The sequence below is a fragment of the Ochotona curzoniae genome, unplaced genomic scaffold (genome assembly GCF_017591425.1).
Source record: "Ochotona curzoniae isolate NIBS_2020 unplaced genomic scaffold, NIBS_Ocur_1.0 contig_2692, whole genome shotgun sequence".
Lineage (NCBI taxonomy): Eukaryota > Metazoa > Chordata > Mammalia > Lagomorpha > Ochotonidae > Ochotona > Ochotona curzoniae.
The window spans coordinates 4,561,905-4,580,112 of NW_024465556.1; the positions used below are offsets into that span (position 1 = coordinate 4,561,905).

General features: G+C 36.1%; 1 protein-coding gene across 4 annotated transcripts in view; it reads right to left on the reverse strand.

The window, feature by feature from the left end:
- The window catches only part of PCDH15 (protocadherin related 15), a 496,526-nt gene that overhangs the window by 32,516 nt on the left and 445,802 nt on the right, over positions 1 to 18,208 (reverse strand). For all 4 annotated transcript variants that reach the window (XM_040975792.1, XM_040975791.1, XM_040975790.1 and 1 more), the window contains 2 exons: positions 14,294 to 14,509; positions 8,860 to 8,948 (listed from right to left, as the gene is read on the reverse strand). In XM_040975792.1, coding sequence (XP_040831726.1) covers positions 8,860 to 8,948; positions 14,294 to 14,509 — 305 coding nt within the window. The remainder of the gene's footprint in view (positions 1 to 8,859; positions 8,949 to 14,293; positions 14,510 to 18,208) is intronic.

The following is an 18,208-nucleotide window of genomic DNA, read 5'->3' on the forward strand; positions in this document are numbered from 1 at the left end:
AAGTGAAGAATAAAAAAAATATTCTTAGATGGACCAAAATATTTCTTGTGATAGTTAGAAAAAGAAGAAATAATAATTGGCTATATTTGATGGAACTTCTGGATTATACATCATTTGACTATATGATGCGAACTTACTCTCTCTCTGCTGAAGGAAAATGAATACAGAGTGAAGAGACGGAGAGGGAGACCAAGAGTGAAAGGAACTGTGCAGGGTGTGTGTGAGAGAGAGAGAAAGAGAGACAGAGAGACAGAGAGAGAGAGAGAAAGACACAATTTCCATTATGTAGTCTAAAAAGCTCTATAAACAATAATGCAAATTTTAAGTGGAAAAATACATTAAGATGTCTTAATTTTTATACTACTTTGTAAGACATTTGACATTTGAGGAATAAACCAGCCATTGGAAGTTACTTTGTGTTTGATATAAATAATAGTACTGAAACCAAAGTAAAAAAAAAAGTCGCACTTGGGGACAGTTAAATATCATCATGCTATTTAAGATTATTATCTTTCTACTTCTCATCTAAAGTCCAGTTCTGTTTTGATGAAATAAGAAACATAATAGGTGCTATGAAAGATCTTTTCTTAATTTTAGTGACTAGATTTTAATTTTTAGAAACTGAGTTGGCAACCACGTCCTCTTAAACACAACGGAAGTATATATGGGTACAGTTTTTTCTTCATCATATGTTAAGATGTTTTTCAGTTTATAAAAATCTAAGGAACAGATTAACAGTCAAATCAAAAGATTCAGAATCAATATCTTGGTATCTTAATTGTAATAATTTTTTGTACTATTTTTCTTCAATCTATCACTAATTACTGATATTTTCTTAAATATAGTATTTGTGATAACATTTACTATGTTCATATAAATCTTACAAGGAAAATAAAGCTAGGAAGTCTCTATTTGATTAAAATTCATTTTTTTTTCACTAGTCTTCGGTTACAGAAAATTCTCAGTGTGATGTCATTAACTCTCAAATGTATTAACCGTGATGTCAGAAACCAATAATTGTAATTTCATAGTGATTTTTCATTTCCTAAGAATGTTTGTGACATCTTAGGCCTACAACTATGTTGGAATCAATTTTTATGACATAAACCACCATTGTGATGCTATAATCACTGGTGATTTCATAAACTCTATATCATGAAAAAAAAAACTTTGGGATGTCATAAACTTTTACAATTTTGTGGTCATAAGCAGTTGTGAATTCATGAATAAATGTGATGTGATAAGTTAAATTTGTGACATCATAATCAATATTGAAACTGTAATACTTTTGTGACATTATAAACCTACAAAGACAACATAATCAATTATTACTCCATGAACCACACTGTGAAGTCATAAATCAAACACTGTTATTTCATAATCAAATATGTAGTCACAAGACTATTGTGATTTTACACATCTACTGTCATGACATGATGATAAATTGTGACACTCTTGGCCATAATTTTTATGCCACGTCAACTGTGAAACCATAAACAGCCTTTGATGTCATAAGTCAATATTATGTTATCATAAGCCTGTCATTGCAATGGCATACATGAATTACTATGCTGTCACAATCAATTGTGATATCAGATACCTCCATTGTGATTTCATAATCAATTGTTAGGATATAAAACCCATTATGGAAGAATAAATAAATCATTGTGATGTACTACCTATTACATAAGAACCGATAAAGCTATTGTAATGTCAAAATCAATTCTGATGTTGTAAAAATACTGCAGTGACAGGACCCAATGCAGTACCCTACCAGCTAAAGCCCTTGCCTTGCATGTACTCGGATTCCATATGGTTGCTGGTTTTAATACCGGTGGCCCTACTTCCCATCCAGCTCCCTGCTTGTGGCCTGGGAAAGCAGTCGAGGATGACCCAAAGCCTTGTGTCCCTGCACCCATGTGGGAGACCCAGAAGAGGTTCTTGGCTCCTGGTTTCAGATCGGCCCAGCTCTGTTGTAATTACTTGGAGAGTGAATCAATGGATGCAAGATCCTTTTTTTTTTTTTAAGATTTATTTATTTTTATTACAAAGTCAGATATACAGAGAGGAGGAAAGGCAGAGAGGAAGGTCTTCCATCCAATGATTCACTCCCCAAGTGAGTGTAACAGCCCATGCTATGCCGATACGAAGCTGGGTACCAGGAACTTCTTTCCAGGTTTCCCACACGGGTGCAGGGTCCCAAAGCCTTGGGCCATCCTCAATTGCTTTCCCGGGCCACAAGCATGGAGCTGGATGGGAAGTGGAGCTGCCGGGATTAGAATCGGCACCCATATGGGATCCCAGCACATTCAAGGCGAGGACTTTAGCCACTAGGCCATGCAGCTGGGCCCGGAAGATCTTTCTGTCTCTCCTCTCTGTATATCTGACTTTCCAATAAAAGTTAATAAATCTTTAGAAAAAACAGAGTGTCATAAATCATTGCATTGTTATATCCAATTTTATGTTATAAAACAATTTTGACTTTGTAAACCATAATTGTGATGCTATAAAGGTAGTATTGTGATGTCATAAAGCAATATATAAATATACACACACACATATATTTTCAGTATAGTAAGATTTCACGTAGGGGAGGGTGCTGTAGTTCATTGCTTAGGAAACCCACCTCCCATCTTGTAGTGCTGCTTTCAGACCTGACGGCTCTGTTTCTTAGCCAGCTCTCTGCTAATATATCAGATAATGGCTCAAGATTTGAGTTGCTACACAGAATCTGAAGCAATTTCTGTGGTTCCTGGCTTCAGCATGACCTGGTGTGAGCTTGTAAGGCCATATGGAGAGTAGATGTTCCAAAATCTTAAATAACGAATAATAATTTTTAAAAATTCGCCTTTCTCTTTAATTAATTCTTGTTTTGTTTTTCTGTTTGTTTTAATTTTTGGTTTCATGATGCCCAAAATTTGAATATGAAAAAGGTAAACAGAAAAGTAGAAAGAAAATTTATTCTCACAAAATATTCATACATCATCCAAATGGAACAGCTAAGCATCTTCTTTTATTTTTAAATCTATTTCCTCTGTTCCTGTGAAGGAGTCAAGACCTTGAGTTTGTATTTTTTTTCATATGGCATCAGATGGAAGGCAATTAGAAGATGACATGTTATTCTGCTATACCTTGTTATTTTTCTTAATAGAAGTTGATGCAGCTTTGACTGCATGCATTGAGGTATTTGCTAATTATGAATGATGTGTTTTATGCTCATTAAAATAAGTCAAAAACTGTAAAGATACAAATAGGCCAATGTATAAAACTCACCATTGACTAAATATTCAATCTCTAAAACAATAAAATCTATCTATTATGCCATTTGCCAAGGGTTACTTCTACTCATTGGAAAACATGCAAATATCTGGAAAATTCCTCAAGTGACATAAAATTTTTAAAAATCAATTGGGCTAATATTGTATTTTAGAAAAAAGAACAATTAGACAAAATACTAGTTATTATGAATTTGATTCATCTTGAGAGATGCTAAGATATCAGCTTTTCAAAAATAACAAGAGTCATTAAATGTGAAATATTTTAATTCTCAAAAATAGATCAAACAAAAGTGGACATCTTCAAGAATTCTTCCTTGTAATTTTTTTTGCTCCATGTTGTTAGTTCAATCATAAAGGATTAAGAAAAATTAAAGGGCCTAGATTAACTGGATTATAAAATTATATACTTCTCTACATTTGAATTATTTAAGCATTAATGATACTACTGCAATGTGCATATATGTGCATATAAAATTGGTATGTGAAATTATGTTGCAACCTAGATACTGTCATTCTTGTGAAAACTTATGATTTATTAATACAGTGAATTAAAAATAACTCATTTTAATAACTCCCTTGTAGTTTCCTACTAAAGTTGAAAAATAACAATTATGTTCAGCTTGCTTTAAAATCATGAATAGTTCTCTTTAATAAAACTGAATCACATCTATATTATAGAAATAAAGTTATTATGCCATGAATATTAAATGTGACATGTCATTGTTATATGTAGAAAGTGTTATTTTAATGGTTTTTTCAATTTACTTTGTAGGTTTTGTATTCATGTTATTTCCCAAAATTGGAGTACTGAAATGGCTACACTTCATTATCTGATAAAAACTACATCAACCGTGCATACTCTGCTGCTAACCACACCTAAATTGTGAGAAAATTGGCATGTGATTGTCAGTGCTTAAAGCAGTTTAAATTTAGAAACATAAGATAAGGAAACTCCATGACTTAAGAACACCCTTAGAATAGCTAGTGACTACCATGGGAAAAATTGTTCTAAGAACTTTCCATCTTACTCAGTAAAAGTTCTGTATTACTCATAAAGTTCTGTGTCACTCATTTTCTACCTTGAAATACACATCCTTGATGCCAGCAGATAACTCACTGGCTAATCCTCTACCTGCAAGCGCTGGGTCCCATATGGGCACCAATTCACGCCCCAGCTGCTCCACTTTCCACCCAGCTCCCTGCCTGTGGCCCGGGAAAGCAGTGGAGGAAGTCCCAAAGCCTCGGGACCCTGCACCCATGTGGGAAACCCAGAGAAAGTCCCTGTACTCTGGCACTGATTGGCTCAACTTCAATATAATGGCCATTTAGGGAGTGAACCAGCAGACAGAGGAGCTTTGTCTCTGTTCTCCTCTCTGTAAATATGCCTTTCCAATAAAAACAAATAAATCTTAAAGAAAAAAAGACAAAGAAATCAACATCTTCATATGAGAGACAGGCTGTTATCTCTAACTTTTCCTGTCTACAGCTCACTCCCTCTTGGCAAATGTGTCTGATATTCCACCAAGCTACAGGACCTTGTCCCTCACTTCATCTAATTACCTTATCAAATTTTAAAAGACCATCAAGGTTTTAATTACCCTCTGTAGAACAGTGTTACATACCTTCAATGAATTTATGTAATTTATTTATATTTACTTATCTTTATCACAATTATGTCTCCCCAATCTACTATATAATATTTGCTGATATTATTTAGTTGAGGTGGGCATTTAGTTAAGCTGCTATGTGGGACTGTAGCCTACTGGTTCAGAGTACTTTCCTGGAGTTCTGGGTTATACTGCTTCTGAGCCAGCTTCCTGTTGAAGGCACACTGTGGGGTCAGCCAATGGTAGCTAAGTATGAAATATCCAACCCACATGGAAGACCCAGACTGAGCTCCAGTTCCTGGCATCAGCTTGCTCTACCTGTGGGTATTGTGGGCACCTGGGGGAATATGCCAATGGGCAGGAAATAATTGCCTGTCAGTATCACTCTCTCTTTTCCTCTTAAATACACAGCATTAATAAGAAAAAATTAACCTTGTAGGCCCCGGTCTCCCAAGGGTTAACTCCACAGCTCAGCTGTTTCTCAAAGGTGTAACAGGAAGGGCAATCATGGCCTGATACATTTAGCCCGTGGCTTGACTGCAATTTCCCTCCTTCCTGCTTCCCATTTTTGCACGTCCTGACTGCAATTTCCCTCCTTCCTGTTTCCCCTTTTTGCACGTCCTTGGGGGAGCTTAGGTGTTGCTTAACCATTGGGAAGGTCCTGGGAGGGGCCAAGCAGACTATATAAGAGAGTTCGACTTTGAATAAAGGCCTCACTTCACAAGAATGAGCCTCAGTGTGTTGTGTGTCTTGTCTGTCTTGTCTGTCTCATAACCCTAGTCCCTCCGCTCGACTCGGGGTACATGGCAATGCAGGCGTTGCCAACATAACCTCTCAATTAAATAATAATAAATATTATTCTTGGGTTTTCTATTTTTGTGCAAGGCAAATTGCATAACAATCGTGTCTTCACATGGTTCACTACTAAGTCACATAGAGGTTGTTTATAACCTACAACTAAGTTTTGAGTTAAAAAAATTCACAGTTTGAAGATATTGCTACTGGCACTCAAAAGTTAAAATTTATGGCCAGAAATAACCTGGCAAGTTGTTGGTGAACTGGGGTTTCAACCAAGGCCCTCTGAATTCAAAATGAACTTTACCTTTCCCTCAAGAACAACTGTTTATTACATTAAATTAAGAAAGCAGAAGTGCTGGCATTTATCATTTGCTGTCTCACAGCTTGCTCCTCAAGGGACAGTACAATTCTTCTCCTAGAAATGTAAGATTTGGCTATATTTCTTGACTATGTTTTGTAACCTTAATCCCAGGAAGTATAAGTTGATTATACAGGCATACTTCAGGTATTATATAAATATTTCATGGAACCGAAGCTCTTCTACACTAAATCAATAACTATTTCAGTAGAATTCTACTATAATTGAATTTTCACCTCGTACTTAAAAAGTAGAAGTGTAAGCACCACCATGAGACCTAATCAGTTGCAGTTCAAAATTTAATGTGCTGTTTCTAACTTCTTTAATTTAGACTTCAAAAGCCTTTATCTACAGTCTCTTAGGGATTAACTTTTGAACACAGAGTTTGCATTTGTGCTTCATGACGAAAGGGAGGACTGGAAAAAAGAAAAACTGGAAATTTTCTTAGTTTTTCTGTGGAATCTATTACAAACTACTTCCTTTTTCCAATACAGTAATCTGACCTTTATCTCTGCAGCTATTTTTTAACCTTATTCTAAAGAATGTGTATGTAAGAGAAACATATGGGGGGCAGCATGGTGGTAAACCAGGGTAATCCTCCAGCTGCAGCGCTGGCATCCCACATGGACACTGGTGCCAATGCTGAGTACTCCACTTCTGATGCAGCTTCCTGTTTAAGGCCTGGGGAAGCAGAAGAAGATGGTGCAAGGCCGTGGGATCCTGCACCCGGGTGGGAGACCTAAGAGAAGCTCTTGGCTCCTGGCTATAAGGGAGATAGATCCTCATTGAAATTTATTTATTATTCTAATTAAAAACAATGATTCATTACTAAGGTAAATTGATAAATTTTATAAATAAAACAAAACGCATTCAGTAGAGCTTTCTTGTCTAATTCCAAGGAACTGAAGTAATCATATTTATTCTACAGTCCCTAAGATATACCCAAAAATTATATCTTCCTAGATTCTGTGCTCTTAGCCATCAAAGTATTATGGTTGTCTTTGCAAAATTCTCCCTGCCAAGAAATAGATACATCAGAAAACTATTATTTGTGATGATTTAGTGCTCACTAATGAAACTTTGGGGATATATATCTCCTAATGAAAAAAGAGGGCTAGGCCTACATCATAGGATATAAGATCCTGCTTGAGACATTTATATCACATATTTGAAATCCTGCATTTATGTCCTATTCCCACTTCAGTGTATACAGAAGTAAGTCATCTTGTTTCATGCATAAATATTATAACCATAGTTCTTAATAGGCATTTCTTGTGACACAGATGAAATTTGTGAAAATATTATAAAACAATTATTATGAAGCACACATTTTTGCTTTCAGTGAATCGCCTAATCCTAATATATTTTACTTAGCCTACAAATACTACAAGTTGAGCTATATGACTATTTAAAGCTTTTTAGCAATTTAGTTAGGACTATTACGCTAAAGAGTTGCAAGTTGAAAGTGATAATTAATACTTGCCAGCCTGAAATCAATAGAAGACACAGAAAAACAGATGCAAAATGTAAAAATAATAATACAATGCTCCAGTAGTGTTTGTGATCAGCTAGAGACATAGCTGCTCTTTATTTGACCCAAGCCTAAGTTTCAGGTTTGTAACTTCCTCCTGAGAAACTCCTAGGAAGGTAGTTTGGGTCCATAGACAGTCACATTTCCATAGAGACTTGTAGGCAAGCTCTAGTCCTATTGGACACTAGACAAACTAGCATCAAATGTCTTTATCTCCTTGGGGGAATATGTCAGTTTGTAGTTACAAAGCAACTTGTTCTTTGGGGACAGTAGACCCACCTCTCTGAAGATGAGTAAATGATACAGGGTCCAAAAACAGAACTATAAACCAACATGTAAATGTAGCATTGGTGTATTCTCAACATTCAAGACATGATCTATGACATTACTGAATACTCTTCTTCTGTAAACTCATGACATATATGATGTACGAGATTACCGCCTGATATTCTCCCAACAAGCTCTACTCATGAACTAAACCAAAATGACATAATCCTACAATGGACCTTTTTGCTCCTGAGCTTCACAAAAGCATGAGCATCCTTGTCTCTGTTTAACTGAATTCTGGTGTCATATCTGTGATTCTTTCAGTGCCTGTCTCAGTCTGTTTATGGATTTGTTGTGCTGACAGGTGACAGAAGACAGTAGGGTATCAGGAGCAAAACTGTAAGGAATTTGAATAATCCTTGATACCATCAGAATATTAGAGAACAGTTTAATATAAAAATTGAGTTATAGCTGAGTCAACAAAAACATGTAGAGTTTAGTTAACTGTATACTAATTGGTAGGCAGAGAGGCAAACACACACTTACAATCAGTAACTAGATTCTTTTGTGTAAATACATATATAAATGTAAATGTATCTTTGAAATTAACCTTACCTTTGGTTTTAAAAAATCATTTCTGGCTGACTAGATACAGCAATCTGAGAAATAAACGCATATCCTTGACTAGCTAAAAGTGCTGACATCATCACTTTGAAAAAGCCCTCAGAAGCAAGATGTATAATAAAAACATGCATGCTATGATTTCTTATTTGAAGCATCTGAACATTTTTCTGATGCATCAAAGTATTCTGAGTGATAATATCTTCGTGTATCTAGTTTTTATTGTTATTTCTCAGAATCTTTATGTGTTTCCAGTGATACTACATATAGAAAATATAAAGCAAAATCATTATTGCTGCATTTTAAAAATCTATGTTTATGTTAAACATCACACTGAACTATTCACCTGAAAAATATAGTTAAAGAAAAACAGATATAGAAGTAAATAAAATACATTACTCTGTCAGATCTTCTATCTTCTTTTCCACTAGAGTAGGAGGCACATTAGAAACAATGACTTGCATATCCAACTGGTTGACCACAGAGACCTGAAACAAGAAGAAACAGAATTCTTTTAAAATTTATTTATTAAAATTTCTGTAACAAATAATGTATTTCATCTATATTATACCAAAAGATAGTAGTTTGCCATTTCTAAATTTAGCAACATTGATTTTTAAGTATGTATCTTTCACTAATTATTTTTCACAAACTGGGGCAATTTGAGCATACGACTATTTGTAGTTTACTTAGAATTTTAAGAATCTAAAGTGATTTCAATTATTGTTTAATTTGCATGTGACTGTTTCCTTAAACATTTACTGGTACACTGAAAGTGGTTAACTTTTTGCTTATTAAAGAACAATCAGAATAATGTGTATACATCTTACAGGCTGTATGAATTTTGAGAGATCATTCATCACTGTGACCAAAGCCTGACATCTAATTAATTATGAAAGTTCATTTTAAGAAGTCCTGATACACTGTCTTTCTTATCCTCTTCAACAAGCTTTACCTAGTTATAGAATCATACACTTACAAATTTACATATGGTGACAAATTGAGCTAGCTTAACAAATGTTGATGAAAATGTCCCATGAACTTAGCAGTGACTTCTTTGTGTTATTCAACAGAAAAACCAAAAAAGGAATTAGTAGCACCTATTCCAGTGTACCATATGCTTTTTTTCTCTGTACTTCATATTGTTGGCATGTATGTGTGTGTGTGTGCATATATATATCATATATATAGCATATATATATAGCATATAATTCATCCAATTAATTCTAAGATCAATCCTAACAGCTAGTTATTATCACTTGCAATTAAAATAATTAAACAATAAGGTATAGTTGCTCTGACATAGTGTTCTAAGGTGCCACTCAGGATAGCTTCATGTCTTATTGGAGTGTCAGTTCAAATCCTGACCACAATACTTGTGATCCTAATTAGTCTCCTCCTAATGTACCTGGGAATTGACAGATGATGGTACAAGAATCTGGTCCCTGCCACCATTGTGAGAGACAATGCTTCTGACTCCTGTGTTTAGCCCGGCCCTGACTTGCACCTTGCAGGCATTTGGGGAGTGAAACAGAAAATGGTTCACTTTTTGTTTATCCCTCTCCTGCCTTCATTTTTTCTTTCAGATAACTAAATAAATAATTAAACAACACCATCTCCAGTCACCAACATTCAACTTTCTTTTTCAAAGCAATCAATTTTTGCAGATTCTCTATGAGTACTGAATATTTGTCCTTTGGAGTCAGGCTTCTGTTTTTTAACAAAGAACTCTCCAGGCTCATAAACTGACAATGTGCTGCCTTTTTATGGGTGAATGGTATGCTCATGTCTTCTTTCCTCATTCATCTGATTTAGACAGGTAGATTCCAAATCCTGACTAATGTGCAAATTCTTTGATAAACCAAAAACTGAAAAATATAGTATTTTTCTTCATTTCTTTTGCATACAACCCCAATAACTGCAAGTGGATAAGAGGAATCAATAAATACAAATGTTTTGCTATAAAACATAACATGGCACAAAAGGGTAAAAAAAAAAAAGATTAATTCCTGGTACAAAGCAAATAGCTTTAAACAGGTGTACTCAGAAGACACTATCTCACAAAGTGGAATGCCAGACCTTACTCTGTAGCTCTGGAGCTGCCCATCATCAATTGCAATCAACTGTCCCCAGTGAATTGTTGCTGAATCAATTCCTAATTCCCGTAACTCTTGAGAACAGACTGTGGGTGGGGTTAGTATGGACTGTGGACAGGGTACATGAAGGGTTGTATCATCAGGAAATTGGAAATGGAGGGAGAGCGATAGGGGTAATCACTCCCCACTTCTGTTTCCTCCAATGCAGCTTTCCATTATTGACTGTCCTGCCTTTCAAACATCTCTCATCTCTCCACATCCTCATAAGCTTGTATTTTCCCTATCCTCCTTGTCCTTCGGTCTCTCACTGTATCCCTGCTCTTACTGCCCTCATTGATCTTGGATAATGTATATATTAATATATACATCTTGTCTACAGCTTCATAAATTAAACTTTCATTAAATTCTCAGTTATGAACTCTCGTGAGAATTTTGCCATGAATTTACACTCACCCTTACCATTCTTAAAGATTTATTTATTTGAAAGGAAAACGTAGAGCTGTAACAGGAAGGGACAGAGAGATCTTTCATCCTTTGGACATCTTCTCAAATAGTTGTGAAAGTCAGGGTTGGACCAGAAAGGAATGAGCACCCAGGAGAGTCTTCCCATTCTCCCAGGTGCACTGAGGGGCTCGAGCACTTGGGCCATATTCAGCTGCTTTCCAAGTTTCCTTAACAGAAAGTTATACAACAGCCAAGACTTGAACTGGTGTCCATATAGGATGCCAGTGCTGCAGAAGCAGATATTTGCGATATCGTAACATTGACACCTTAGAAGTTATGTTTTGTTAAAAATTCAGCTCATTTCCCAATTACTACTGACAGTTTTTTTTTCTTTACCTTTTCTATCATTGTTGGAATTGATCTATAGGAAGCCATAAAATTATGAAGCACGGTAAAAATTAAAAGAGGACATTAGAAAATATATGATTAAAAAACAAATTTTGCCAATTTGCAAATTTTGTTTCCTTCAACAGTTCCTTACAAACTTTTACATTCACTTGCTCCTACTCTCACTTATTCATCAAAAATTTATAAAGTGTAGGTAAGGTCATCCAACAGAAATATGATTCACATTGTGGCAGAGAAGGAAAGCCACTTCCTGAGATGATGGCTTTTCATGAGGTCTGAGTCAAGTCCTAGCTGCTCTACTTCCAGCACAGCTCCCTGCTAATGTGCCTGTGAAAGTAACACCGGATTGGACCCTTGCATGCGTTTGAGAATGCCAGAGCAGTGTCTTAGATCCTGGCTTCAAACTGATGCAGTTCAGGCCACTGCAGTCATTTTGCAAGTGAACCAGCAGATGGAAGCTATCTCACCATCTATATGTAACTCTGCCTTTGAAGTGAATAAATAAATCTTCTTTAAAAAGTCACAAAAATATGCCAAATAATTGTTTTAACATTTCTGATACCTACATTAAAGAGATAAAAAGGACAAAAATTATGAATTAAACTCAAGGTGTGCTATACATTATCTTTCCAATATGCCATCATCTCAGTAAGCAGATATTTTCCAATGTTTTATCTGAGTTTTACATAAAACACACTTTTTCTTGTGATCTGGCTACACTGCAAGTATTGTTCAGCCACATATGGAAAATGGAATGTACGACAAATGATCAGCTGGGGAGAAATTTACCACTTTCTACCTCGACTGGACACAGACTCCCCAGCTGGTCTGTGTTAGATGTCTACTTTCTATGAAATTAAAAGGATATCTCAAGGGATTTTTGGTGTCATTGTGTACTTTCTTTCATATTACACTTCCTTCAGGGTTAGTTTTGATTAAAAATCTAAAATCTTGTTAAGCTGTATTGGCAAATTATTCAATTGGGGTGGATACTGTGAATCACAGGTGGAAACCAGTGTCCCATGTCAGAATATCTGGTAATGACTCCTGCCTCAGCTTCTGATTCAGCCGCCTGCTAATGCATATCTTGGGAAGCTGCACTTGATGGCTCCAGTTCTTGAGTCCTTCTCATGCACGTGGGAAACTTAAATGAATTCTTAGCACATGGCTTTGGCTTGGAATGTAAAGATTTATTAAGCTATCAAAAAGAACAGACAAGACATCCCTGACCTTGTTCCAATAATGAAAAAAATTTCTTACATTTACCAGAGAAAAGTCCACTAAAACAAATAAAAAATAACAACAATAACAACAAATCAACACCCAGGCTTAGATGTTAGTACAGATTCCATGAGATGACTATTTTAGTGATAAACATTTAAAATAAAGTTAATATCAAAATGCCTATGGAAATGATCTCCCACCAGTCTTTGAGAGACAAAAGACATTTTTTAAAAACAGGAAATATCAACAACTCTAGACATGTATAATTTAGCCAAGATTATCAATACGATGAATAGAAATTTTAACAAACAAGGAAATCACATCCTTGAGAATATAAATTTGCCACAAAATATTTCCTTTTTTTTTCTCAGTTACAACAGGCTAAATACAACAACAAAACATCTATTCTGTTCACATTAATAAAAACTTAAAAGGGAATACATATAGGAGATGGGCCACAAATCAAAACGTCAATGTAACAGTTCTGCTGTTTATGAAAAGAAGCAAATAAATGCTTTTTGAGAATGGCTGTTAGATGTGTTTCCAGGAGAGGTTTTTTTCTTTATCAAATGTATAGTGCTTCTCAGTGTATTATGAGTCTTTTAGATGCTAAACCTAACGCCAAGCATGATCCTCAAAAAAAACAAAACAAAACAAAAAAAAACCCTTCAGCAGATTAACAACTCTCAAAAGAAGAAACACAAAAGCCTTACAATTCTAGAAAAAATGCTCAATACCACAAGCCATGAGGGAAATGCAAACCAAAACTATAAAAAAAGAATCACCTTCACCCTCTCAGAAAGGCTGTTATTCAAGACAGAGAGCAAGAAATGTTAGCAAGGATGTAGAGAAAGGCAAATGTTTACGTATCATTAGTGGTAGAAGAAATTACAACAGCCACTGTAGAAAACAGTATGGAGATTTCTTCAAAAATCAGAAAAAGCACTACCGTAGGATCCCCAAGCCCCAGCCCTGGGTATGCACCCCAAGACATGACCTCAGTGTATCACAGACATCCAGATTAAAGCAGAAGACAAAAAAATTGGAACCAACTAAGGTATCTATCATGAGATAACATGAATAATTGTGGCACAATGACATGACAGAATACTATCCTATTCTATATTTTTTAAAAGAATGAAGTTCTGATAGTTACTGCAAAATGGATAGAAATCGAGCACGCTAGATTGAACAAAACAAACCAGACACCAAAATCAAATCCTACACATCCTCCTTTACACGTGGCGTCTAATACAAATACCCCCCACCCATACACACACAAACACAACACCAAACACAAAACAACTCCATTTGAAATTAGAATAGTGGTTACTAGATACTTAGAAGAGCAGGGGAGATTAAAGAAGTTGGTATTTAAAAAATTAGCAGAAGCTGGCATAGTTCAGTCGTTGTGATACAGATATTAGACACTCATGCGAGAGATGCTAAGAGGAAAATGAGGGAATAGGTATAAAAAACTTGAATCATGACCACCTAATTCTCATTCTATAAATTTAATAATAGCATTTATACTAACATTTCTATAAAATGACATTTACGCTTGAAAGATTTCCTTTTACTTTAATCTTCGTTTTGACTGAAAACGCCAAGCTTACTTATTATTACAAGTACCCTCAATAACTGGAATTTTATTTACTTACAAGGACATCTGCTTTGCCGCTCAGTCCCTTCCCATAGTTGTCAGTTGCAATGACTTGAAACTTGAAGTAGGACCTGCGCATATTGTGGAAGAGCATAGCAGTTTTGATGAGCCCGGTGTAGGTCTCCACCACGAATCCTTCTTTTCCCTCTTTGATTGGTGGTATGATAAGTCTGTATGCCATGGTGCTATAATTGCCAGTATCTCTATCAGTAGCCTGGGGAAGGGGGAAACAGAGATCATAAATAAACAGGGGGAAAAAGACAATATTAAAGTGTTGATTTCCATTTATACAACCAGTGCTTCTGTGTGTAATTTACAACATAACAGATCCATAATATCAGATTTCTGGATATTAAATTGATAAACAGTATTGAAATAGTTGAATGAGAGGGACAATGACTGTTAAGCTGAATAAGCAGGAATGAGGTCAATGAGTCAAATGTTCTGATGTGTTTATAGAGTTCAACCTAGGTTCTGATCCAAACTGATGGAAGGACGGAACTTGTTGCTGATACAATGATTGTCTTGGTATAAAAGGCATGTTGAGTGTGCTTTGCACCTAGCATACTGCTCAAAAGGAAGAAATATATAAAAGATTCTTTCTTTAAAGATGCATTTATTTTTATTACAAAGTCAGATATACAGAGAGGAGGTCAGAGAGAGGAAGATCTTCCGTCCAATTATTCACTCCCCAAGCGGCTGCAATGGCTGGAGCAGAACCAGTCCAAAGTTAGGAGCCAAGAGCCTTTTCTGGGTCTCCCATGTGAGTGCAGGGTCCCAAGGCTTTCAGCTGTCCTTAGTTGCTTTCCCAGGCCACAAGCAGGGAGCTAAATGGGAAGTGGGGATGCTAGGATTAGAACTGGTACCCATATGGGATTCTGGTGCATGTAAGGCGAGGACTTTAGCCAGTAGGCTATTGCAGTGGGCCCAAAAGAGTCTTACATGATATCTAAAATGACAGGAAGATAAATCAGAATTCAGAGATATAGATATCTTAATTAATTAATGCCTGCTATAATTAGAGAGATTTAGAATCCTAATCTGGTTGCATTCATAATCATCCTGCCGCCTAATTAATGAGATTTGTTCCTGGGTATAAGTAATTTTGGCTCATAAGCGAATGGAATAAAAATGATTACGACAGTTGTGTTAAGCTGACTCTATAGCTTCTTAATGGCAATTTTTCAGCATGTTAATTCAGGATTGGTCTCACTACAAAACATTTAGATAATACAAGATAGAAAAGCACTGAAACATTTATACCAACGTACAGAAACATGACCCATGCTATTGGATACTAGTGAGTTAGTTAGTTTCATTTACTATTATCATTGTTGTTGTCATTTAAAAATATATATTTATCTTGAAAACCAGAATTAACCAGAGAAAAATGGTGGGGGGGGGAGCAGTAAAGAGAGAGAAAGAGGAAGGGATGGGAAATGAAAAAGGAGGGGAAGAGGCAGAGAGACAAGGAGAAAGATGGTGACAATGGCTCCTGGTCAAAAGCAGGAGCCAGGAACTTTGTCCAGGTCTACCATGTGAAGGACAGCAAAGCCTTGGATCACCTTTCACTGTTTTTCCCAGGCCATTGGCAGGTAGCCAGATCAGAAGTAGAGCAACTGGAACATGGACCAATGCTTCAGGTGGCAGCTTTACCCATGATGCAACAATGCCAGCCTTATTTTGACCTTATTTTTACCGATGCAATTATAATTTTTATGCACATTAATCATTTATGATTTTCCAATAAAATTCTAAGTGCCATACAAAACCGACTGTATTTAATAAGAAACCATTCTCTCAAGACTGAATTCCTGGGTCACTGCCTAAATTCTCACCTTGCACAACACTGGCATCGCATATGAGCACTAATTTGTGTTCTGGCTTCCCCACTTCCCATTTAGTTTCTTGCTTCTGGCCTTACTTTCTGGGAAAGTAGTTGAGGATGGTCCAAAGCTTTGGGAACCTGCATCGGCATGGAAGGCCCTGATGAAGCTCCTGGCTCCTGGCTTTGAATTGACTCAGCTCTGGCACTTATAGTCACTTGGGGAGTGAACCCACAGACAGAAGATCTTTCTTTATGTCTTTTTTTCTGTCTGTAAATCTGACTTTCCAATAAAATAACTAAAATTTCCACAAGTAACCAAAGCATGCACTTACATATTATATAAGTCTAAAAAATTTACAGCAGTTTAATATTTTCTACACCTTGAACCCACATATGACAGAAACTACAGATTATCCCATATTGAACCCATCATTCACAAGTGGAGTCCTGCAGCATACCAGAAATATTTTATAGAAAGGTAAATTCTCGAGAGCCACTCTGAAAGGCAGTTGAAGGAGAACAGATATCTTCAAGGTAAAAAGGGAAAGTAACTGTCGATTTAAAATCCTAGGCTATAATGAAAATATCTTTCAGCATCATGGCAGAAGAACCAGTTTTTGATGTTGAAGAAGGAGTCTGCCATGGAAAGAGCCGCATGGAAAATTCTCTATCTTATACCTTACTTGAAAAGAAAGTAATTCTAGTTGGAAGAGCTCAGATTTAGGGAGAAAGCAGAAAAGTGATGAAAAAGTGGCAGATCTGAAGTAAATTTGTGTAAATGTGGACTCTGACACAGGAGTTACATTGTGGTGTGTGGTTAAATACGGACAATCTATAACATCCAAACACAATACTACAGAAACTGGAATGGGTGTGTCTTGAGGTAAATGTTTTAAGATTCAATGATGTTCAGGATGACAGACAGATAGATAGATAGATAGATAGATAGATATTGATATTTAGAGGTATCATGTGTGCTGTTTAAAACTTGTAATATAATTCTATTTAATAGAATATATACTTCTAAAATACACACAGACATATCACGTAAAATAATATAATGAGCAAAAAAGAAAATTTAAATGTGAAAGCAAGAGAAATACAAAAAAATTTGACAAAAGAAATTCAACATAAAACGAGAGGAAGTTAAACCTGTTTATGATATATGAAACTAACATATTTAATTCAACAATCCTCATGTAAGACAATGTTAAACGCAATGGCCAAGCCATTATATAAAGTATATACCATTACACAGGGTATTTATTCCAAGGCTTGAGCTACTCCTTGTGAGGCCCCTAAAGCATACCAGAGTAACTGGTTAGCAAGCTAGCTCCTCTTCTTCTGATCCAACTTCCTGCTAATGCACATACTGAGAGCCAGCCGTTTATCACTTCTGTATGTGTTCAGGGCTCTCCCAACCACACAGAAGACCCAGATATAATTCTGTCATTGGAATCAGGCCCTGGTGTGGCTGTTATACCACCTTAAAAGGGAATGAATGGGGCCCAGCTGCGTGGCCTAGTGGCTAAAGTCCTCGCCTTGAACACGTCAGGATCCCATATGGGCGCCTGTTCTAATCCTGGCAGCTCCATTTCCCATCCAGCTTCCTGCTTGTGGCCTGGGAAAGCAGTCGAGGACAGCCCAAAGCTTTGGGACCTTGCACCCCTGTGGAAGACCCAAGAGAAGTTCCTGGATCCTGGCTTCGGATCGGTATAGCATTGGCCGTTGCGCTCACTTGGGGAGCGAATCATTGGACGGAAGATCTTCCTCTCTTTCTCTCCTCCTCCTGTCCGTATATCTGACTTTGCAATAAAAATAAATAAATCTTTAAAAAAAAAAGGAAGGAATGGATGGAAGACTTAATTTGTGTCTATAATATAGTACCTTTCAAATAAAGTGAAATTAATTGAAAAAAAGAATTAAACATTAAGTTAGAAAAGTATTGGGATGTATAAGCTAAAACTAACATTTTAAATTAATAACTCGTTTATTTTCAGCGATTTTACTTGGGTATGTTGGTTCTGGGTCTGCAATAGGGGAGGTACGATATTTTAAAATGTAACTAGTATTATATGTTAGATC